The sequence below is a fragment of the Solanum verrucosum genome, unplaced genomic scaffold (assembly GCF_900185275.1).
Source record: "Solanum verrucosum unplaced genomic scaffold, falcon-dt-bn FXZP01000218.1, whole genome shotgun sequence".
Taxonomy (NCBI): domain Eukaryota; kingdom Viridiplantae; phylum Streptophyta; class Magnoliopsida; order Solanales; family Solanaceae; genus Solanum; species Solanum verrucosum.
In genome coordinates, this window is record NW_026020464.1 from 377217 (window position 1) to 402189 (window position 24973).

Genomic DNA, 24973 nt, shown 5'->3' on the forward strand with positions numbered 1-24973 from the left:
AATGAGAACAGGCACTCCCCTTCCCTAGCACCACATATAAGAGAGTAAGTCCCAAATTATTTATTATACAATTTCTTCTGCTAGCTCCAACTTCATTTTCTTATACTAGTATTTTTCCAGGAAAAAAGGGAGTAGAAATTAGATATTATTATCATAATGTTAGGACCAAAAATAATTAGGTGTAATTAATGCGGAAGCTAGCAAAGCGAATCTCGAAAAACCATGAGTAAGAAACTAGCAGTATACAAATGGAAAAAGTTGATTACAAAAATCAAACAAAATTTGATAACTTTATTCACTATACATATTCAATTCTTTTAACTAAGGTTTAGTGCAGTTGAAGAAACTAGCAGTATACAAATGGAAAAAAAGTTGATTCAGTCATCACTCATTCCCAAGCTTTATCCAAAGGAAAACTATCAGAACTTTGCTCTGTTATGCCTTGCTGAAGTTTTTCTGGAAATGGGGCACACCAATAGTCGTCCACGACTGACACCAAACATCATTTTTCTTTTTCTTTTTCTTTTTGTCTTCTTTTCTTCTACTACATTTTTTGCCGGGAAAGAAGTAACATTGCCATGTTGGTCTAAATATAACAGATGTACTCCTATCTTCTTTACTACGGCTCCGCCAGTGCGATCGTCTACTCTTATCTGTTCCCCGCCTTTGATCTCCAGGCCTTCAAACAGTGTAACATTTGAGCAAGGCAAGTAATATACACCTGATACTTCTCTCTGACTGTCAGCTATAACAATATCCCAACTAAACAGAATATCTGAAAGCTTTTTATTGGCAACAGTAACAACAAAGTGTGGAGGATGGGTGGGTACATTGCAACAGAGCCAAACATACCAGAGAACCATTCCTAAGAACTTATACTCCTCATTATGTAGTGTGGGCATAGTCAAACAAATAGATTCAGGAGCTGTTACTTTATTGCTGCACCAATCTGGAATCTCATTGCTTTCGAGAACAATTTTTACTGACGGCTTCATCAGACAAATTAAGACACAATTAGATCACTAATTATTAATGTGATACGATAGAGATCAGAGAGGGAGAGGGACTAACCTCATACAGTTGATGTTTTCTAGACGAAATTGATAGAGCAGGGGCACTAAAGAAGCCTTCATTGAATGGATTCTGCAGATGAGTACAATTAATCATGTTGATCCACTCTATTAAAGGGAGGTTGTCCAACCCTGTAATCTCGACCAGTTTTTGGCAATTCCCAAGTTCAAGAATTTTAAGGTTCTGTAAATTTGATATTGACGGGAGTGTTTGAAGATCCTTACAATCACTCAAATACAAGGACACCAACAATGGTAACTTGGAAAAATCAAAGGGTAGATAGAGGAAATTGTTGCCGCTCAAATCTAAATGATATAAGTTGGATAAACTCCCAATATCCCTAGGAACATCAGCCTCAGTGAAACCACAGTTTTCAAGACATAAAGCACAAATAAAATTAGATAAGGATTCTATGCGGCAGACTCTTCTTCGAGAAAAACTCCTTTTGGCCTCTAAAATTCCACCTCCCACTTGCAATGTTTTAAGATTTCTTAGCATTTCAACAGATCCAGGCAACTGTCTTATACCCGTACGCCATGCACAAAGATGAGTTAGGCTTTGCATATCTCCAATGTCAACTGGCAGTGTTTGTAAAGATGAGCAGTCATTAATGTCCAAGTATTCAAGGGATTTTAGCTTGCATATGCTGCTCGGAAGATCCGTAATCTCTTTGCAATAACCAAATTGAAGATTAATTAGTCTTTCCAAATTCCCTATTGATGGATGGATATTCTTAAGACTTGAGCAACCTTTAAACATCACATACTCGAGACTTCGTGAACCCTTGAAGTTTGGAGTACTTTTGAGGTGCTTGCAATCAGAGAGATCCAGCTTCTTCAAACTTCTACAATTCTAAAAGTAAACAAAATATAATTTTAATTAAGATTTTCCTTCATGTAATTGCAATATAGCAGTACACATGAAATAGCAGTACGAACCTGCAAATTCAAACCAAATTCTTGGATATCGCTCCCTTTCATATTCAGAAATACAAGTTTCCCAAATGGAAAATTTGACGGTATACATTTTAAAGGACATCCTTCCCAAGACAACCATCTGAGCTTCTTGGACAATAGCTCAAAATCTCCACTAATATGTAAGTTGTCGATTTTAAGCACCCTAAGTTTTATCATTTTCTGAAATGCTTTTGTGCTCAGCTTTACACCCTTTAATGCATGTCGTTCTAACACCAATACTTCTACATTTTCGGAACCCTGTAATTTAGTAAAAAGAAAAGTACGAGAAATTAGGAGAGAGTGGTTGGCAAACAACTAGAGATAATTTACTATCCAAAGAAGAATTAAGCACAAATGGATTGAGTTCTTGTGGTGACAACCTAAATTATAAGCAAATGTATATCAAATTAAATGAAAAAAAAAAAGAGAAGAAAGTATAACCAAGATAAAGATAATGAAATTTACTTACTTTATTTCCTTGTAGAATGTCATGGACATCTTGAGGGTTAAACAATCTACTCCGTTTCCCAGGGTCTTGAGGTGATTCCCTGCGAACAATTTCTCTTCCCATATTCCGCACAAGATCATGCATCACCAAACAATGCCAATCCCTTTGGAGCAGGTGTCTTTTGACTAGAGTTGCAATTGCACTTTCACAATAAAAACCACAGGCGTTTAATGTTTTAGTAACTTCATCCTCATCACATCCATGGAAGGCGCATGCGATATCAAGGAAAACACTCTGAGTATTATCATCAAGTCCATCAAAGCTTATCTGGAGAATCTTTTGAACATCAGAATGAGGAATTGCTTTTAGTTTCTTGAACTCATCTCTCCATTCTTTAACGGATCTCCCTTGCAGATGTGACCCCAATGTCACAAGAGCTAATGGTAGCCCATATGAATATTTTATTATGTCTTGTGCCAGCTTAACATATTCTTGTGGTGGAGAAAGACTGTTAAAAGCATGGCAATAAAAAAGTTGTTGAGCTTCATTTTCATTTAAAAGTTTGGCCCGGTATATCTCATTTGTTGTAAGCCCATGTAGCAATTGCTCGTCTCGGGTTGTAATAATTATTACACTACCAGAGCCAAACCAACTTCTTTCTCTTGTTAAGGATTCTAATTGGCTTCTATGATCCACATCATCAAGAACAATTAGAACCTTCTTTGACCCAAGTCTTGCTTTGATTAGATTGACACCTTCAGCAACACTATCAACTTCGAACTCCTTAGTTTTGAGAATTTGACAAAGTACTTTTTCTTGTAGCTTGACAAGACCCAATTCTTCAGCTTTTGATCTAATGTCCGAAAGGAAGCAACAACAACAACCACCAAACTGTCGAAATATTCGATTGTATATAGCTTTCGCCAGAGTTGTTTTTCCAATTCCACCAACGCCACATATACCAACCATACGAACTTCATGCTCACATCCACTTTGCAGTAACAACTCTATATGTTGGATAGAAGAATCTAATCCAATTGGGTAATGAGCAACATCTAGAGGTGTCTGGTTGACCTCTTGCAGAACTTGTTTTATAATACTTCCGATAAATTTTGATTCATGCCTACAGTTTTTTTAGCAATATCAGAAGTTAAAACTAGTTCTCCCTGGATAGAATGGAAATCAATAGCTAACATATAACACAGAATTCGAGGATAGAGAATGGAAATTGTCCATTAATACTGCTCTGCGGATGTAGTTTGATTTGATATGGAATTTAAGAAATATAGAAGACTTTGCAATGTTCCAAAATTAACCAGCTTATATGCTTAGGCAAACGCTTAAATTCAAAATTCTGTAGTTGAATTAAGAAGTCTTACCCATCAGCCATGTTTCGCAAATCCCATCCAGATAAATTCGCAGCCTCAGTTAGTGCAACTTTCCACTTTTCCATTCTTTCAGCTCCAACCAATCGTTCCTTGTGTTTTGTCAAAGCTTCAGCAAAGGATCCAGTTTGCCTTCGCACTTGAGAAGGATCAACATCATAGAAAATAGGCAAAACTACCTGCTTTAACCTCACTCTGCAATCGAGAATTTTGACAAGTTCATCAAGACACCAACTAGACGAAGCATATTTTTTGGAGAAAACAACAATGGCAACCCTTGATTGTTCAATTGCTTTCTCAAGTTCGGTTGAAATGACGTCTCCCTTTCTTAATTCCTCATCATCTATGAAGGTATTAACTCCGACTTGACACAATTGGGTGTAAAGATGACCGGTGAAGGTTTTGCGAGTATCTTTGCCTCTGAAACTGAGAAATACATCATAAGACAAGTTGGAAGAAGAAGATGATTCTCCTACAACAAACTGTGTATGCATATTTGATGACAATAAATTTAAGGGATTTTTAGATAGTTTTTTGTTTTAATATAATGAAAGAAAGATGAGTGAAGCAGCTTCTACATATACCCACAGGTAATTACTTGTTCCTGGAAAATTAATAATGGGTCAAGTCATTTACAAGATATTTCGTAGAAATGTCTCGTTCACTTCTATTTGTTATGTTATTAATAGATATACTATTTACTTTCACTCTCTTCGTAGATTTTTACTTGTTCACACTAGTAAAAACAATGATATTTTTATTTGTACAGTTTAAAAATATTAATTTTTTTTTAATTTTTATCTTTAAATATATTTTTAAGAAAAAAGTTTCATACCTCCAATAATTCACTATGGACTATTAATTGTCGGTATAACTATCTGCTTTAACTTCTTTTTTGGATTTCAAAGTCATTCTTCTTTAAATCTCTTTCACATTATTGATAAGTGGATTGAAATAATTGATCAAGAGTCTTCTCTCATTTGGTTTGGAATAATTGGTCAATATTCACTTTAACGAGTCACTAAGCCATTGATTTGGAGGTAAATTATCCGCATATTAAATTTATATAAATAATACTCTTATCATGTTTGATAACTGGTTAGGTAAATTATGTATTTAATTAAATCTATATAAGTAATATCATATTTTTTTAGCTGGTTTGGAGGAATGCCTGTGATTGCACTTGACTAAAAGTGCTTTACATATATTTCCACTCAGTGTGACATACACAGTAAAACCACATGCTTCTTCTTTTTGCATTCCAATAATTAATAACAGTACATTTCATCCTTCTAGGAAATTACTTGTGGGACTCTTGATAGGCAATCTTATTGTGGAGGAAAGTTGACGGAAATTAAATGAAAACATTCTATTCTTTTTCTTTTTAATACAAGTTGCATCTTGAATTGGACCGTTTCTATATCTTTGTGATTAATTTATTGCAGAACAAATATAGTATTGCAACTTGGACTTTAAAATTTTACTAACTTCTAACTTTTCCTCTTCTTTTTTAAAAATAAAATACAAGAAATATATGTCACCATGTTCCACTAAGTTGTAATATAATACAGACCATTAAGAGAGATTAAAGTCTCCACATATGCTAGTGCAACATATATATTCTTGATCAAAATAAGGGAGTGATGATTTAAGCATATCGACTTTAATGTGTTTGAACACCTCAACTCTAACTTTATCTCAATATTATCGTTTTTTTGAATTATAAACCTCAAACATAAAAAAATAATAATCTTAATATATATAAAATAAATATTATATCAAAGTAATATAATATAATACGATATATTATAAAAGAATATGCATCAGTCATCCGAATAAGGTGTAAATTAAACAAGAGAAACACAATGCCTTACAAAGCATTAATTAATTAATTAGATTAGAAATAATATTTAATTTTATTATTATAACAATCAGATAGTGACTTTATTGTTACTGGCATTCTCTATAATAACATTTCATCATAACGGTCAAGTTTATTTCAAAATTGATTTTTATGTCATGTTATATGTTTTTAATAGTAGCTAAAAATATTTATACAAACAACGCCGTTATACCAAAACTTACCAAATCCATCCACAAGTAAAGAGAATTGGTATATCATATCCATGCAAAGATATGGGAGATCTTTACTATCCACATTAGGAAACACATATTTTACTTCTTCAGCTTTTAGCTTGCAAGCAATCTTGGCTGCATTTAGGTATTGTATTGGTTTAGCTTTGCCTGATGATGCTTTTGGATCAACAATATTAACCTGTAATATAATAACTCATGTTACAATGTACTCAATAATATATATAACGTGTTCTTTATCTTGGCCTCTGCTGATATTTATGTTACGCTCTTCAATATTGGGAATTAAGAATTGATGAATAATTATATACGTATTACCTCAGAAGCCATATCAAAGAAAAATGATGAAATATATATATTCTTGAAAGCATCAAGACCTCCACCATTCCATACACCATTAAAAGAACAAGTATGGTATTTACATGGTGCATTTAACTTAAGTGTCTTCCACACAATTGCCTTGCATTTTCTCAAACTTGAACCATTTGGTGAAGGTGAAGCTTTATATGCTACTCCCCCATATGTGTAGTAACCTTCAAATAAAATAGTAGATATTATGGTTAAATTTGTAATGAGATAATTTGAATTTATATAAATATCTATATTTTCCCCTGAAAATTAAGGTCTACGTACACTTACAAGATTTCACTTGGTATGTTGTTGTATTTATGATTTGTTTTAAACAATAAATTTCAAATAAAATAAATCTTAAAACTTTGTGCCTATTCAAATACTGCTATATTTAAATAGTTATGTACCATAAGTGCCCTTCAAAATGCATGGACTAGTAGAGTTTCTTGAAACTTTAAGAATTTCAGCCCGTGATGCTAGTAGACCATAGTTCAAATAATTGCATAAAAAAAAATTAATTTTACATATAGTAACGGAGTCAGAATCTTAGATTCAATATACAAAGAAGTAAATGTACGAAGAAGTCAAAGGCATTCTACGACATTTAAAAGTAATTTTACCTATGAACATAAAGGTAATAATTAGCTCCCATGAGGGATTTTTGTTACACATATTTCTCTCCATCTAAATTTATTGGGGCTTTTTCTGAATTTTCCTTTGATAAAGCAAAAGCCATTTGTACTGATCCACCTCCAAGATCTATAGTAGCTACTGTATTTTGGTAGCTTTTACCCATAGTTCAAGCCAACCTGCAATAAAATAAATGTTGTAAAAAAAAAAACAAGCAAACATGTTAAGAATTATATGATTAAAAGTAAATAAAAGTGTGTGTTCTTTAAATTAAAAGTTTAAGTTTTTAGATGAGACGATCTTAAAATTCAATATGGTATTAGAATAGATAGTCGTACAGGTATTGGGATCAAATCTCACTATCATCCGTTACCAAAGAAAAAAATTGATATATATGTGATTGGTCCATGAAAGAAAAACAGGCTCGACGGGAATAGACGTGCTAAAAATGTGATTAAGTGAGTAAAAACATGTTCTCTTTAACAAATTGAACTTTTAGATAAAATGATTGCATAGTTCAACACAACAAAATAAGAAAGTGAATTATTATTATTTTTATCGATAAAGTGATCAAAAGGCGGAAAAAGGACTTTTTTTGTGTTTTTCACACGGTGTTTAGTCTTACTTTATAGTTTGACTAATCTAAATTTTCATAATTTTTTTTTACTTTGAGAGTAAAAAACGCTTTGAACTAAAGACAACTTCATATCCCGAGCTCAACGGAGAAAATACTTACCCAAAAATAAGAACCTTCTTGAGTTCCACTAAGGATAGAAACCCATTCATCCTTGTATTCAAATATGCTTTCATTCTTCAGCATATTTCTCAACTTTGAAAAATATTAATTAACATAATAACACAAATAATTACCAAACAATTAATTAAGTTATTAGTGGCATTTATAATTACACTTATAGCCAAAAAAAAAAGTAATTAGAATTGTACCGATTGCATAATTCTTTCTGCAGCATTGCCTTTTAACATTCTTAAGCCCGCAGTTTCCTGTATTATTAACCATTAAGATAACAATTTGGTAAGATAAGAATAAAATAATTAGTATTATTAAGGCCATTTAGTAAATATTTTATCTTTTAAGTTAATTATTTCTATTTTAATTAAAGTTATTCATTCTTATTTTCCTCAATGTGTATTTATTCATTGTGAATATATTGTTGTTCTTTAACAAGATTAACTAAGTATTTTCGGAGTTAATTTCTCAGATGGTCACTCAATTAAATCGCTTGTAACAACAACAACAACATATTCAGTGAAATCCTACAAGTAGGGGTACGGTGTACATAGGTCGGTTTGGTTTGGTTTTTTATTAAAAAAAAACCTAAACCAATTATGTCGGTTTATTAAATCTAAAAATAAAATCAAACCACATAAAGTCGGTTTTTTCGGTTTCGGCCTTAATCGGTTCTTTCTGGTTTTTTTCGATTTTTCGGTTTTTTCAGTTTTTTACAACTATACTGTGTTTGAAAAAGAGATCAACTATATTTTCACTTACATGTGTGATAAGCTAAACTTAAAAAATGTTAAATGAGTAGAAATTTTTGAAAAGACGGTAAAATTCACATGAGTACAATTTTTTTTAAAAAATATCAACGTTCATTGTGTTAAATTAATAAGATTAAAGGCTACATGCAAACTGAATACAAAACAAAATATTTACAAAGTAAATTGTTAACTTTGAATTTGAAAAACTAGAACAATATAATTGTAACTTCGGATCTAAATACAAAACAAAATATTTACAAAGGAAATTGTTAACTTTGAATTTGAAAAACTAGAACAATATAATTGTAACTTCGGATCTAAATACAAAATAAAATATTTACAAATTTTACAAGCCTAAATTTGAAATAAAATATATAAACATTGAAAACTATTAACTAACTAAAAATATATTAACAAAGTAGATTATAAATAAATTTTTTTATCTATATATAAAATAAAATTTTATATATATATTATGTCGCTTTGGTTTGGGTTCGGTTTGACTTTTTTTCTTTTAATATCAAACCAAACCAAGATGGTCGATTTTTTTTCAACCGCCAAACCAAACCACAAATCGTTTTTTTTTTTCCAATTTGATTTGGTTCGTCAGTTCGGTTTGACTTTACGGTTTGGCTTGTACACCCCTACCTACAAGTGAGGTCTAGGGAGGATAGAATGTACACATATGTTATCACTACCTCGGAGGGATAGAGAGACTATTTCCAAAAAATTCTCGGCTCAAGTACAACAAATTAAAATCGCATATAACAATCGATTAAGTTATAATGATAGTGTAAAAATTACAATACTAACCCCAAGTTCCACAGGTGTATCAGGGTGCAAGTTTGTAGGAACAACACTTTCAGCCTTTAATAGAAGGGGCTCTAATGATTTGGCAGCTGCCTTTGGATCATTTTCATATGATCTCAACCCTGGTTTAACCTACATTTTCCCACACAATTTTGAATTAATCAGGCCCAGAAGGAGGAATATCGAACATTGAATGAGAAACAAAAAAAAACTAAACATAATCCATATTTCGTTGTGTATTTAATCCTACACTATTTTTCTAAAACATCGGAATATTTTGAGATACGTTAAATTAATTTGTCAAAACGACTAATATTTGAGATCGGAGTATAACGCACCTTATCAAAAACTTCAAGACCATATTTACCAATAGGAAGTAAATCCAAATTTTGGCTAAAACGAAAAACATGAACTCTACTTCCACTGCTTCCAGCATCAACTATTACTGCATAATAACTACCTGTTTGGTTGCTCAGTAAATTTCTCCCTATATGAGAATGTCCATGACTTGATTTCACAAATTAGCAGAACAACCAAACAGGTCATAAGAACAAGTGAACTATTTTTCTTCAACATTTTTCATCTGAACCAATCAATTAACCAGCCTAGTGAAATTCTGTAGCTTTACAATAACAAGGGAAAAAATTAATATTATGTGTGTAACGAGGATTGCACATCAGGTCATTCGAACATATTCTAATTAACACGATCATACGCTCTGAAGTCGATATGTTAGATATATCGTGTGGATGGCATAGAGTCCAACATTGGGCAAATCAAAAATAGAGAAGGCTACCAACCATGACTAGAGAAAATAAACATTATATTCACTACTAAAAAATCACTATTTTCCCATTGAAATTTTTCACTCAAAATGTTCAGTAGCAATTTCCACACAATTATTTTGATTGAATCAAGAAAAAATAGTACTCCCTCCGTCCACAATTGTTTGTCAGGGTAAGGCCATGCACACCCCTCAAGGAAAATTTAATACAAGGTGTAATTTGACTAATATAACCCTACTATACCAAGAATACCAAAAGTCCACATAACTTTTCAATTGAACTACACTATCATTAAGGGCAGAATTGGAAAAAAGTGACTAATTATTTCTTGATTGTTTAAATTGACAATTAATCTTGGACATCTATTTTTAGTATACCTGCCAAACAATTGTGGACGGAGGGAGTAGTGTTTTCACACAGAATATATTAAGAAGTTTCTTAGTATTTCTGTGAGAATCTATTTTCAATCATGCGTTTTCCTTGTGAGCTAGTTCGATCCACAATTGATTTTTTTTTTATCATACTTTATAACACAAATTTCTCACTGATTTGTGATGGAAAAAACTTGTGTTTGTAATAATAATCAAACCGAATTTAATCGTAACTAAACCAGGATCATGAAGTGAGAATTGTCCGTGACCATACGTCAAGAAAAAAAACAAGTAAGCTTATAAGATCCAAGGAAATGCAAAGATAGAATACAAGGAAGATAATAAATACAAACAAAATGTAAACAAAAAATATGTCTATATATGATTAAAAAATCATATTACCTGAATTAAGGATTTAAGGTTGCTGAAAAGTGTTGGAATTGTGAAATGCCAAAGATCAACATAATTGGTTTATATATATAGTACTACAAAAAAAAAAAAAAAAGTGGAATCCAACAAATTTGTCTAATTAAGAAAAGTATAACGTGAAACGTGTCCTAATTCTACTAGCCCAAAATGCTAATCGTTACTTTTTAATCATTCTAATCAACATGTAACACATGGGATTTTTCTTAAACCTTTTGAGTGAAATAACAATGTATCTATATAAAATGAGGGGATCATTTTATCCTTATTTAGAGGTTTTGAAGTCAAGCAATGTTAATGAAGAACTATCGTTTGATAGGGAATATGCTAGTCGGCATATTTTAACACGAATTTGAGTTGATCGATTTAGAGGGTTTTCAGATATTATAGGCGGACCTAAGAAAGATACTCCCTCCGTCCACAATTAATTGTCATGGTTTCCTTTTTTAGAGTCAAACAGTAAGAACTTTGACCAACATTTTACGATGTATATTTTCATCATATTGATATGCAAAAAATTGCAACTTATAGTACTCTTCGTATAGTTTTTGAATATCTAATTTTTGTTAAAAAAATATCGAATTAACGTAATCTAATTTAACTTTAAAAATTAGTCAAATTGACTTTCAAAAAGCGCAACATGACAAATAAAAGTGGACAGAGGGAGTAAATGATTAAACATTATATTTCTATAGTATGGCTCATTGCAATTTTTATTTTTTGAAAATTGTTGTTTAACACCTAATTAATGTGGTCTCGTTTCATGATTAGTGCTTCTTTTATTATACACTAAGCATGTGATTCATGAAGTGGAATCATGATTGGGAAATTTTTAAGAGAAAAGACATAAAGTCATCACTGAAGTTGTCTCGAATTTTCAAAAAGACACTTTAACTTTGTGGGTGTCCTATTACCCATTAAACAATTTAAGAGTGTTATAAATATAATTAGGTGTAATGTGAAAGCTAGCAAAGCGAATCTCGAAAGACCATGCGTAAGAAAGTAGCAGTATACAAATGGAAAAAAGTTGATTCAGTCATCACTCATTCCCAAGCTTTATCCAAAGGAAAACTATCAGAACTTTGCTCTTTTATGCCTTGCTGAAGTTTTTCTGGAAATGGGGAACACCAATACTCTTATCTGTTCCCCGCCTTTGATCTCCAGGCCTTCAATAGGTGTATCATTTGAGCAAGGGAAGTAATATAGACATGATACTTCTCCCACACTGTCACGTTTATCATTATCCCAACGAAACAGAGAAGCTAAACGCTTTATATGGGCAACAGTAACAACAAAGTGTTGAAGATGCGCGGGTAAATTCCAAAAGTGGCAAACAAACCAGAGAACCATTCCTAAGAACTTATACTCCTCATTATGTAGTGTGGGCATAGTCAAACAAATAGATTCATGAGCTGTTACTTTATTGCTGCACCAATCTGGAATCTCATTGCTTTCGAGATTAATTTGTAACTGCTGCTTCATCAGACAAATTAAGACACAATTAGATCATTAATTATTAATGTGGTACGAGAGAGATCAGAGAGGGAGAGGGACTAACCCCATACAGTTGATGTTTTCTAGACGAAATTGATAGAGCAGGGGCACTAAAGAAGACAAGTACAATTAATCATGTCCAACCCTGTAATCTTGACCAGTTTTTGGCAATTCCTAAGTTTAAGAATTGTAAGGTGCTCTAAATTTGATAGTGACGGGAGTGTTTGAAGATTCTCACAATCATTGGATATTTTATAGATGGAATTGATAGAGAATGGACACTAAAGAAGACTTCATTGAATGGATTCGGCAGAGAAGTACAATTAATCATGTCCACCTTCTCTATTGACGGGAGGTAGCTGGTCCAACCCTGTAATCTTGACCAGTTTTTGGCAATTCCTAAGTTCAACAATTTGAAGTTACTCTAAATTTGATATTGACGGGAGTGTTTGAAGATTCTTACAATCATTCAACACAAGGACGTCAACAATGGTAACTTGGAAAAGTCAAAAGGTAGATCGAGGAAACTAGCCGCTCAAATCTAAATAACATAAGTTTTTTTCCGCTCCCAACTTCTACATGTCCACCAAAGTCCAAACACAATTTTAACTTCCAAATACATATAAACATCTGCTTAAACTACTTGAAATTCCTGAGAGATGATGCATATTGCATGGTTCCATCACCTTTTTCATCTGCAAAAAATTGTGCACATTTCATAGAATGAGAACAGGCACTCCCCTTCCCTAGCACCACATATAAGAGAGTAAGTCCCAAATTATTTATTATACAATTTCTTCTGCTCCAACTTCATTTTCTTATAGTATTTTTTCAGGAAAAAAAGGAGTAGAAATTAAATATTATGATCATAATGCCAACCAAATATTGATTTTGTGCATTCTATTCCACCTATAAAAATTGAATACAAACACTTATAACATTTCTACTTAGTGTTATATATACAAATACTTCTAGAATAGACTTTTTTCTTACCTAATGAAAACAAGTAAGAAACCCACTTATTTTCCGGAAAAACATTTTCCAAAAAAAGAACATTTTCCATCGAACACATTTTCCTTGGTACCGAATACACCCTCAGAACTTTGCTCTTTTATCATGGAGGAGTTGATATCCCCTGCTCTAGACCTCACTTGTGGGATTTCACTGTTGTTGTTGTTTGGGTTGATATGCCATGCTGAAAGTCTTTGTGGGTAGGAGGGAGTATAAGAATGATCCACAACTCCCGGTAAAGATGTAACATTACCATGCTGGTCTAAGTATAACAGATGTATTCCTATCTTCATTACTGTACCTTCATCAGTGCCCTCCTCTACTGTAATATACACATGATATTTCTCCCTGACTGTCAGGCTCAGGTATATCAAAATCCAAACTAAACGGAAAAGCTGAAGGCATTATATGGGCAACAGTAACATCGAAGTATTGATGAAGGGTGAGTACATGGCAATGGCAAACAAACCAGACAACCATCCCTAAGAAGTTATACTCATTATTATCTACTGTAGGCATAGTCAAACGCATAGATGGAGCTGTTACTTTATTGCTGCACCAATCTGGAATCTTATTGCATTCGACATAAACTTGTAACCGCTGCTTCATCAGACAAATTAAGACACAATTAGATCATTAATTATTAATGTGATACGAGAGAGAGATCACAGAGGGAGAGGGACTAACTTCATACCGTTGATGTTCTCTAGACGGAATTGATAGAGCAGGGGCACTAAAGAAGCCTTCATTGAATGGATTCTGCAGACGAGTACAATTAATCATGTCCATCTTGTCTATTGAAGGGAGGTTGTCCAACCCTGTAATCGTGACCAGTTTTTGGCAATTCCTAAGTTCAACAATTGTAAGCTTCTCTAAATTTGATATTGACGGGAGTGTTTGAAGATTCTTACAATCATTCAAATACAAATACATCAACAATGGTAACTTGGAAAAATCAAAGGGTAGATAGAGGAAACTGTTGCCGCTCAAATCTAAATAATGTAAGTTGGATAATCTCCCAATGTCCCTAGGAATATCATCCTCGGATAAACCAAAATAAGGAAGGCTTAAATGAAAAATAAAAATTGACAAGGATTCTATGCGGCAAACTCTTCTTCGAGAAAAACTCCTTTTGGCCTCTAAATTTCGACCACCCACTAGCAATTCTTCAAGATTTCTTAGCATTTCAACAGATTCGGGCAGTTGTTTTATACCCTTATCCCGTGCATAAATATGTCTTAGGCTGTGCATATCTCCAATGTCAACTGGCAGTGTTTGTAAAGATGAGCAGTAACTAATGTCCAAGTATTTAAGGGATTTTAGCTGGCATATGCTGCTCGGAAGATCTGATATCTTTTTGCAACCATTCAATTGAAGATCAGTTAGTCTTTCCAAATTTCCTATTGATGGATGGATCTCCTTTAGACTTGAGCAATTCTCAAGCGACAAAGTTTCAAGACTTCGTGAACCCCTGAAGTTTGGAGTACTTCTGAGGCGTTTGCAATCAGAAAGATTCAGCTCCTTCAAACTTCTACAATACTAAGAAGTAAACAAAATATAATTTCAATTAACATTTTCCTTCACGTAGTTGCAATATAACAGTACACATCAAATTGCAGAATTGAGTAACGAACCTGCAAATTCAAACCAAATTCTTCGATATTGCTCCATTTCATATTCAGGATTACAAGTTTCTCAGCTGGAAAATTTGATGGTATACATTTTAAAGGACATCCTTTCCAAGACAACCATCTGAGCTCCTTGGACAATAGCTCAAAATCTCCACTACTATGCAAGTCGTCGATTTTAAGCACCCTAAGTTTTATCATTTTCTGAAATGCTTTTGTGCTCAGCTTCACACCCTTTAATGCATGTCGTTCTAACACCAATACTTCTACATTTTCGGAACCCTGTAGTTTAGTAAAAAGAAAAGTACGAGAAATTAGGAAAGAGTGGTCAGCAAACAACTAGAGATAATTTGCTAGCCAAAGAAGAATTAAGCACAAATGAATTGAGTTCTTCTGGTGACAATCTAAATTATAAGCAAATGTATAACTAAGATAAAGATAATGAAATTTACTTACTTTATTTCCTTGTAGAACATCATGGACTTCTTGAGGGTTGAACAATCTACTCCGTTTCCCAGAGTCTCGAGGTGATTCCATGCGAACGATTTATCTTCCCATATCCCGCACTAGATCATGCATCCCCAAACAAACCACATACCTTTGGAGCAAGTTCCTTTGGACTAAGGTTGAAATTGCACTTTCAGAATAAAAACCACATGCATTTAATGTTTTGGTAACATCATCCTTAAAACATCCATGGAAGGCACATGCGATATCAAGGAAAACACTCTTAGGATTGTCATCAAGTCCATCAAAGCTTATCTGGAGAATCTTTTGAATATCACCATGAGGAATTGCTCTTAGATTTATGAACTCGTATCTCCATTCTTCTACGGATCTCCCTTGCAAATGTGACCCCAATGTCACAAGAGCTAATGGTATCCCACCTGAATATTTTATTATGTCTTCTGCCAGCTCAACATATTCTTGTGATGGAGAAAGGCTGTTAAAAGCATGACAATAAAAAAGTTGTTGAGCTTCATTTTCATTTAAAAGTTCGGTCTGGTATATTTCACTTGTTGTAAGCCCATACAGCAAATGGTCGTCTCGGGTTGTAATAATTATTACACTGCCAGAGCCAAACCAACTTCTTTCTCTTGTCAAGGACTCTAATTGGCTTCTATGATCCACGTCATCAAGAACAATTAGAACCTTCTTTGACCCAAGTCTTGCTTTGATTAGATTGACACCTTCAGCAACACCATCAACTTCGAATTCCTTAGTTTTGAGAATTTGACAAAGTAGTTTCTCTTGTAGCTTGACTAGACCATGTTCTTTACCTTTTGATCTAACGTCTGAAAGGAAGCAACAACCACCAAATTGTCGAAATATTCGATTGTAGATAGCTTTCACCAGAGTTGTTTTTCCAATTCCACCAACGCCACATATACCAACCATGTGAACTTCATGCTCACATTCACTTTGCAGTAACAACTCTATATGTTGGATAGAAGAATCTAATCCAATTGGGTAATGAGCAACATCTAGAGGTTTCTGGTTGACCTCTTGCAAAACTTGTTTTATAATACTTCCAATAAATTTTGATTCATGCCTACAGTTTTTAGCAACAACAGAAGTTAGAAGTAAAAAAGCAAAACCATACTTTGATAGTTGAAAATATTTGATGAACAAAACAAAATCAATAGCCAACAGATAACAGGGACTCGAGGCTAGAGAACAGAATTTATATATACATATTGATGTTTTTATACTATTAGTAAATTCTAACTACATTTAACAGGTTAATTGCTGTTATTTTACCAGATTATCGATTATTACTACTTCCTTAGCTTGATTGGGCACTGAGTTTTAAGAAATATTGAAAGACTTCGCAATGTTTCAAAACTAACCAACTTATAAGCTTAAGCAAATTCTTAAATTCTAATTAAATTAAGAAGTTTTACCCATCAGCCATGTTTCTCAAATCCCATCCAGATAAATTCGCAGCTTCAGTGAGTGCTGCTTTCCACTTTTCCATTCTTTCAGCTCCAAACAATAATCGTTCCTTGTGTTTTGCCAAAGATTCGCCAAAGGACCCAGTTTGCTTTCGCACTTGAGAAGGATCAACATCATAGAAAATAGGCAAAACTACCTGAATTAACTTCGCTCTGCAATCGAGAATTTTGACAAGTTCATCAAGACACCAACTAGAGGAAGCATAATTTTCTGAGAAAACAACAATGGCAACCCTAGATTGTTCAATTGCTTTGTCAAGTTTTGTTGAAATGACGTCTCCCTTTCTCAATTCCTCATCATCTATGAAGGTATGAACTCCGACTTGACATAATTGGGTGTAAAGATGACCTGTGAAGGTTTTGCGGGTATCTTCACCTCTGAAACTAAGAAATACATCATAATACAAGTGGGAAGAAGAAGATGATGATTCTCCTTGAGTATTCATTGATGAAACCAATAAAGCTCACTGTATAGTATTAGATCAACTCTTTTGCAAGATGCCTCCCAAGTCCTAAGAAATTTAATTTGTTTACTCTCACCCTCAGTTCATTTATAACGATATACATTCATTAACAATAAATAAAATAACAATATTACGATTACACATAAAGTGAATAATTTATTGAATTGGACTGTTTGTATATCTTTGTGATTAATTTATTGCAGAACAAATATAGTATTGCAACAAATTTTACAACGTCTGACTTTTCCTCTTCTTCTTTATTAAAAATAAAAAAAATACAACAAATATGTCATAATGTTCCACTATGCCTTTATTAAGATTATCATATTCTGGTATTTTACAAGCTATTTGCCTCCTCTTTCTTCTCTTTCACTTTTATTCCCTTTTTAATATGTTCTTTTGATATAAGTTACTTGGATTCTTCGAAAATGTTGCTATATTCGTGTCGGATCCTTCAAAATTAAGAAAAATTTATTTTTATTATTTTTTTATTCTTTTATTTGATTTGATTTTCCACTTGTTGTTCGTACCACATTGGAACCTGATTAAATTTAGATTTGCACCGGAAAGTTTCACATTTGAGGTAAAGCGCTTCCTAAAAAAAGAGACTTTATACCAAGGGGAACTCGAACCCGAGAGTCTAATTAAGGATGAATGAGTACTTTCTACTGCATCACAATCCTTGTTGATCCCAAGTAAGAAATTTAATTTGCTATCGGGACGCTCGTTCATTTTAATTTCTCCAGTATGATGACACACATTCATTAGCAATAAATAAAATGATAATATACCAACATGGGTTGTGGTGCACTGGTGGAGTGCTTCACCCTTAACCAAATGTCTCGGGTTCGAGCCCTGGGTACGGAGAAAATCTTGATGGGAGCATCACCCCAGAATGGGTCCTGCAGTGCGCGATCCAAATTTAGTTGGAGCTCCAATGTGGGCTTCGAACACTGGGTGGAAAACAAAAAAAAATGATAATATTACGATAACACAGAGTGAGTAATCTAATACTTCCTATGTCTCATTAATTGATCACTTTTCATTTTGTATGGTGCTTAAAAAATCATAAATACAAAAATAATTTTATTAATTCACCCTTTCAAAAAATATGTAGGTATTTTATAAACAAATATGAACACTTTTAAAAAGAATTAATTACAATGATAATATAGAAAATATTAATATGAGATAATTATTTCTAATATAATGATTAACTAATATGAGAGGAAGAGAGTACTTAATTCTATTTTCAACCAAATTCGTAATTGATTCTTTGCAATTAATTTATTACATAAACAAATATATTGCTTACTTAACGTATCATAAATATACACGCTATTTACCTCCTCTTTCTTCTCCTTCACTTTTTTTTTCTCTTTTTTGAATATTTTCTTATAATATAAGTTCTTCTTTTTGAATAGTCTAACCAGTAGTTGACTTAGAGACATTCTTTGGTTTATCTTTTATAGAGATTTTACGTAATTGAGATCAACAAGAAGGTGTTTGGTCATGAAAATCAAATTAATATTATTTGGAATTATTTAACATCTGAAGAACTAGTCAAAGCAAGGACATAAATCTCAATCCACAAAGTATATACTCTTTTGGTCCCTTTTTACTTGTTAAATTTTGACTTGACACACCTATTAAGAAAACAATAATTGGTATAGTGAGTTTACCATTTTACCTTATTAATTGATAGAATCTTAAACATATTTACTCACTACATTTTTCAAAGACATTAATTCAATGTTAATAAATTAAGGGTATAATAGAAAGAAAATAATTGTTCTTCCTTCATTTGTAAAAAAAAAAAATGACGAAGTAAAAAGGGAAATCAAGTTAGAAAATATTTGACAAGTAAATAGAATAGGAATGGATGGAGTATATGAAATTTGCAAATAATGACCATAAATCACCACAAACATTTATGAGAAGTATATTCACTATACAGATTCATCTCTTTTTACTAAGTTTTAGTGCAGCTCAAAAAACTAGCAGTATACAATGGAAAAAGTTGATTACATAAATAAAACAAAATTTTATACAGAAGCAACTGACTTGAACCAACATTACTGAGTTATGTGAAACCCATAACTTCAGATTGTAGTTGGATGAGTATTTTGAATATTGCATGTTGAATCAAAATTAACTTGCTCTTCAATCTTAGTTTAATTTTGATTCAACTAAGATTTGAAGCGAGTGATGATGTTCTTCAAGGATTGAGCTGATATCCTCTGTTTAACACTCTTTTTGAGTTCTTTTCCACTGAGACTCTCTCTGTTCATTATCTGAGAATGCAAAAGATTTTCTTCAAGGATTGGTGGTGAAGATGTAACATTTCCATGTTTGTCTAAGTATAACAGATGTACCCCTATCTTCTTTACTCTACCTTTGTCAGGGTCCTCCTCGACTGTTATCTTTTCCCCGCCTTTGATCATCAGGCCAGAATAATGACTAGTTAAGCAAGATATGTAATATACACATGATACTTCTCCGTGTGATTCGGGTGTAGGAATAAACCTAGTCCAGTAAAAAACTAAAGGCTTTTTATTGGATACGGTAACAAGGAAGTGTCCAAACTGGGATAAAATCTGAGAGTCGCAAACAAACCAGAGAATCATTCCTAACGACTTTTTCTTATGTACGGAGGGAATAGTGAAACAGATAGATGGAGCTGTTACTTGAATGCTGCACCAATCTGGAATCTCATTGCTTTGGAGATAAATGTGTAACCGCAGCTTCATCAGACAAATTAAGACACAATTAGAACATTAATTAATAATGTGATACGAGACACACAAAAATAAAGGGACTTGCCTGAAACATTGCATATTTTCTAGATGAAATTGATAGAGCATGGGCACTAAAGAAGCCTTCATTGAATGGATTCTGCAGAGAAGTACAATTAAGAGTGTCGATCTCTTGTATTGAAGGGAGGTTGTCCAACCCTGTAATCTTGACCAGTTTTTGGCAATTCCTAAGTTCAAGAATTTCAAGATACTCTAAATTTGATATTGACGGGAGTGTTTGAAGATTCACACAATCATTCAAACGCAAGGACTTCAACCATGGTAACTTGGAGAAATCAAAGGGTAGATAGAGGAAACTGTTGCCCCTCAAATCTAAATCATGTAAGTTGGATAAAGTCCCAATATCCCTAGGAATATCAGCATCGGAGAAACCACAATATCGAAGGCTTAAACGAGAAATAGAAATTGGCAAGGATTCTATATGGTGGGATCTTTTTTGATAAACTCTCCTTTTTGCCTCTAAATTTCGACCTCCCACTTGCAAAGATTTAAGATTTCTTAGCATTTCAACAGATCCGGGCAATTGTTTTATACCCGTATCTTGTGCATCTAGATGTCTTAGGCTTTGCATATCTCCAATGTCAGCAGGCAGTGTTTGTAAAGATAAGCAGTCATTAATGTCCAAGTATTCAAGAGATTTTAGCTGGCATGTGCTGCTTGGAAGATCCGTAATCTTTTTGCAACCAAACAAATGAAGATCAGTTAGTCTGTCCAAATTTCCTATTGATGGATGGATCTCCTTCAGACATGAGCAATTCTGGAGCCACAAAGTCTCAAGACTTCGTGAACCGCTGAAGTTTGGAGTACTTCTGAGGCGCTTGCAATCAGAGAGATCCAGCTTCTTCAAATTTCTACAATACTAAAATAAACAAAATATAGTTTCAATTAAGATTTTCTTTCTCTTAGTTGCAATATAACAGTACACATGAAATTGCAGAATTGAGTAACGAACCTGCAAATTCAAACCAAATTCTTGGATATTGCTCCCTTTCATATTCAGAAATACAAATTTCTCAGATGGAAAATTTGACGGTATACATTTTAAAGGACATCCTTCCCAAGACAACCATCTGAGCTCCTTGGACAATAGCTCAAAATCTCCACTAATATTTAAGTTGTCGATTTTAAGCACCCTAAGTTTTATCATTTTCTGAAATGCTTTGGTGCTCAGCTTCACACCCTTTAATGCATGTCGTTCTACCACCAGTACTTCTACATTTTCAGAACCCTGTAGTTAAGTAAAAAAGAAAAGTACTATAAGACCATGTTAAGTACGAGAAATTAAGAGAGAGAAATGCTTTATACAAATTGAAGGTCAAACAAAGAGAATAAATTATCTACCAATAAAAATAAATCTACACATTATATCCAACTAAAGGATATTTAAAAGTAAGAAATATCTTTCAGCAAACCGATTTTTATTTGATAATTCTGTCTTTGATAGTTTGAGTGTTTAGACTCCAGTAAATATTCATTTCAAGTACAGAGTGGTACAAACAACTAGATATAATTTACTAGCTAGAAAGAATGAAGCACAAATGAATTGAATTCTTACGGTGACACATAAATTATAAGCAAATGTATATCAAATTAAATGAAAAGAAAAAAAGAGAAAAGAAAGTATAACCAAGATAAAGATAATGAAATTTACTTACTTTATTTCCTTGTAGAACGTCACAGACTTCTTGAGGGTTGAACAATCTACTCCGTTTTCCAGAGTCTCGAGGTGATTCCATGCGAACGATTTCTCTTCCCATATCCCGCACTAGATCATGCATCCCCAAACAAACCACATACCTTTGGAGCAAGTTCCTTTGGACTAAGGTTGAAATTGCACTTTCAGAATAAAAACCACATGCATTTAATGTTTTGGTAACATCATCCTTAAAACATCCATGGAAGGCACATGCGATATCAAGGAAAACACTCTGAGTATTGTCATCAAGTCCATCAAAGCTTATCTGGAGAATCTTTTGAATATCACAATGAGGAATTGCTTTTAGTTTCTTGAACTCATCTCTCCATTCTTCAACGGATCTCCCTAGCAGATGTGACCCCAATGTCACAAGAGCTAATGGTAGCCCACCTGAATATTTTATTATGTCTTGTGCCAGCTCAACATATTCTTGTGGTGGTGAAAGACTGTTATTAAAAGCATGACAATAAAAAAGTTGTTGAGCTTCATTTACATTTAAAAGTTCGGTCTGGTATATTTCACTTGTGTTAAGCCCATGTAGTAACTGCTCGTCTCGGGTTGTAATAATTATTACACTACCAGAGCCAAACCAACTTCTTTCTCTTGCCAAGGATTCTAATTGGCTTCTATGATCAACGTCATCAAGAACAATTAGAACTTTCTTTGACCCAAGTCTTGCTTTGATTAGATTGACACCTTCAGCAACACTATCAACTTCGAATTCCTTAGTTTTGAGAATTTGACAAAGTAGTTTCTCTTGTAGCTTGATTAACCCCGATTCTTCAGCTTTTGATCTAATGTCTGAAAGGAAGCAACAACAACCACCAAACTGTCGAAATATTCGATTGTATATGGCTTTTGCCAGAGTTGTTTTTCCAATTCCACCAACGCCACATATACCAACCATATGAACTTCATGCTCACATCCACTTTGCAGTAACAACTCTATATGTTGGATAGAATAATCTAATCCAATTGGGTAATGAGCAACATCTAGAGGTGTCTGGTTGACCTCTTGCAGAACTTGTTTTATAATACTCCCGATAAATTTTGATTCATGCCTACAGTTTTTTTAGCAATAACAGAAGTTAAAAGTAGTTCTCCCCAGATGGCATGGAAATTGATAGCTAACAGATAACAGGGAAATCGAGGATAGAGGATGGAAATTGTCCATTAATACTGCTCCCGGATGTAGTTTGATTTAACGCGGAATTTAAGAAATATAGAAGACTTTGCAATGTTCCAAAATTAACCAACTTATAAGCTTAGGCAAACGCTTAAATTCAAAATTCTATAGTTGAATTAAGAAGTCTTACCCATCAGCCATGTTTCGCAGATCCCATCCAGATAAATTCGCAGCTTCAGTGAGTGCTGCTTTCCACTTTTCCATTCTTTCAGCTCCAAACAATCGTTCCTTGTGTTTTGCCAAAGCTTCGCCAAAGGACCCAGTTTGCTTTCGCACTTGAGAAGGATCAACATCATAGAAAATAGGCAAAACTACCTGAATTAACTTCGCTCTGCAATCGAGAATTTTGACAAGTTCATCAAGACACCAACTAGAGGAAGCATAATTTTCTGAGAAAACAACAATGGCAACCCTAGATTGTTCAATTGCTTTGTCAAGTTTTGTTGAAATGACGTCTCCCTTTCTCAATTCCTCATCATCTATGAAGGTATGAACTCCGACTTGACATAATTGGGTGTAAAGATGACCTGTGAAGGTTTTGCGGGTATCTTCACCTCTGAAACTAAGAAATACATCATAATACAAGTGGGAAGAAGATGATGATTCTCCTTGAGTATTCATTGATGAAACCAAAAAAGCTCACTGTATAGTATTAGATCAACTATTTTGCAAGATGCCTCCCAAGTCCAAGAAATTTAATTTGTTACTCTCACAACTCCGTTTATTTTAATTTGTCCACTACAACAATACACATTAAAATAACAATATTACGATTACACACAAAGTGAATAATTTTATTCCCCACCAAATGTTAATACAAGTTGCATCTTGAATTGGACCGGTTCTATATCTTTGTGATTAATTTATTGCAGAACAAATATAGTATTGCAACTTGGACTTTAAAATTTTACTAACTTCTGACTTTTCCTCTTCTTTTTTAAAAATAAAATACAAGAATTATATGTCACCATGTTTCATTATGCCTTTATTAATCACCGCTCTATAATTGCCGGTAAATTAGGGGTGGCAATTGAGCGAGTTGAGTTAAATTTAGACGGGTCAAAATAAATCAAGATAATAAACGGATCAAGACTCAAGTCAACCAAAATTTGTTTGGACCAAAGTGGGATGAGACAAAACGGGTTGGTAAGGAGTCATAACCCAACCCGACCAATTTTTATTAAGTTTTAATAGTTTTATTGTTATTTTATAAGTTTTTAATACCTAATAAAAAATATTTCTCTTTATTATAATTATATATAACATGGAAAATCAAAAAAAAAAAAAATTAAAAATATCAACCCAATTTTTAATGGATTAAAATGGATGGGTCAATAACCAATTCAAACCTATATGAATTGAATCGGATTGGACAGGTTGGATTTGATTTGTCAACCCTTATCTAAATCACCGCTAAATAAACCTAATCAAACAATTTAACTTTTAGAGTGAACTTGTTCTAATCATGAACACATGAAAACCAAATAAAAAAGAAAGAATACATAGCAAAAACTCGAATTAATGAACTATGAAAATAAATAAATTAAACTTAGTAGTAATATAATACAGACCATTAAGAGAGATTAAAGTCTCCACATATGCTAGTGCAATATATATATTCTTGATCAAAATAAGGGAGTGATGATTTAAGCATATCGACTTTAATGTGTTTGAACACCTCAACTCTAACTTCATCTCAATATTATCGTCTTTTTGAATATAAACCTCAAACATAAAAAAAAATCATCTTAATATATATCAAATAAATATTATATTCATCAAAGTAATATAATATAATACAATATATTATAAAAGAATATGCATCAGTCATCCGAATAAGGTGTAAATTAAACAAGAGAAACACAAGGCCTTACAAAGCACTAATTAATTAATTAG

The 24973-nt window shown here is 33.1% G+C and overlaps 1 protein-coding gene across 1 annotated transcript; it reads right to left on the minus strand.

The window, feature by feature from the left end:
- Positions 1–241: 241 nt before the first annotated feature.
- On the minus strand, positions 242–23218 carry LOC125808681 (disease resistance protein RUN1-like). The gene is made up of 5 exons (XM_049488339.1): positions 23208–23218; positions 21851–22952; positions 21148–21423; positions 1072–1923; positions 242–989 (listed from the first exon to the last, which is right to left on the minus strand). Exons 1-5 carry the CDS (start codon positions 23216–23218, stop codon positions 420–422), a joined length of 2811 nt encoding a protein of 936 aa, XP_049344296.1. The 3' UTR covers positions 242–419.
- Positions 23219–24973: the final 1755 nt, after the last annotated feature.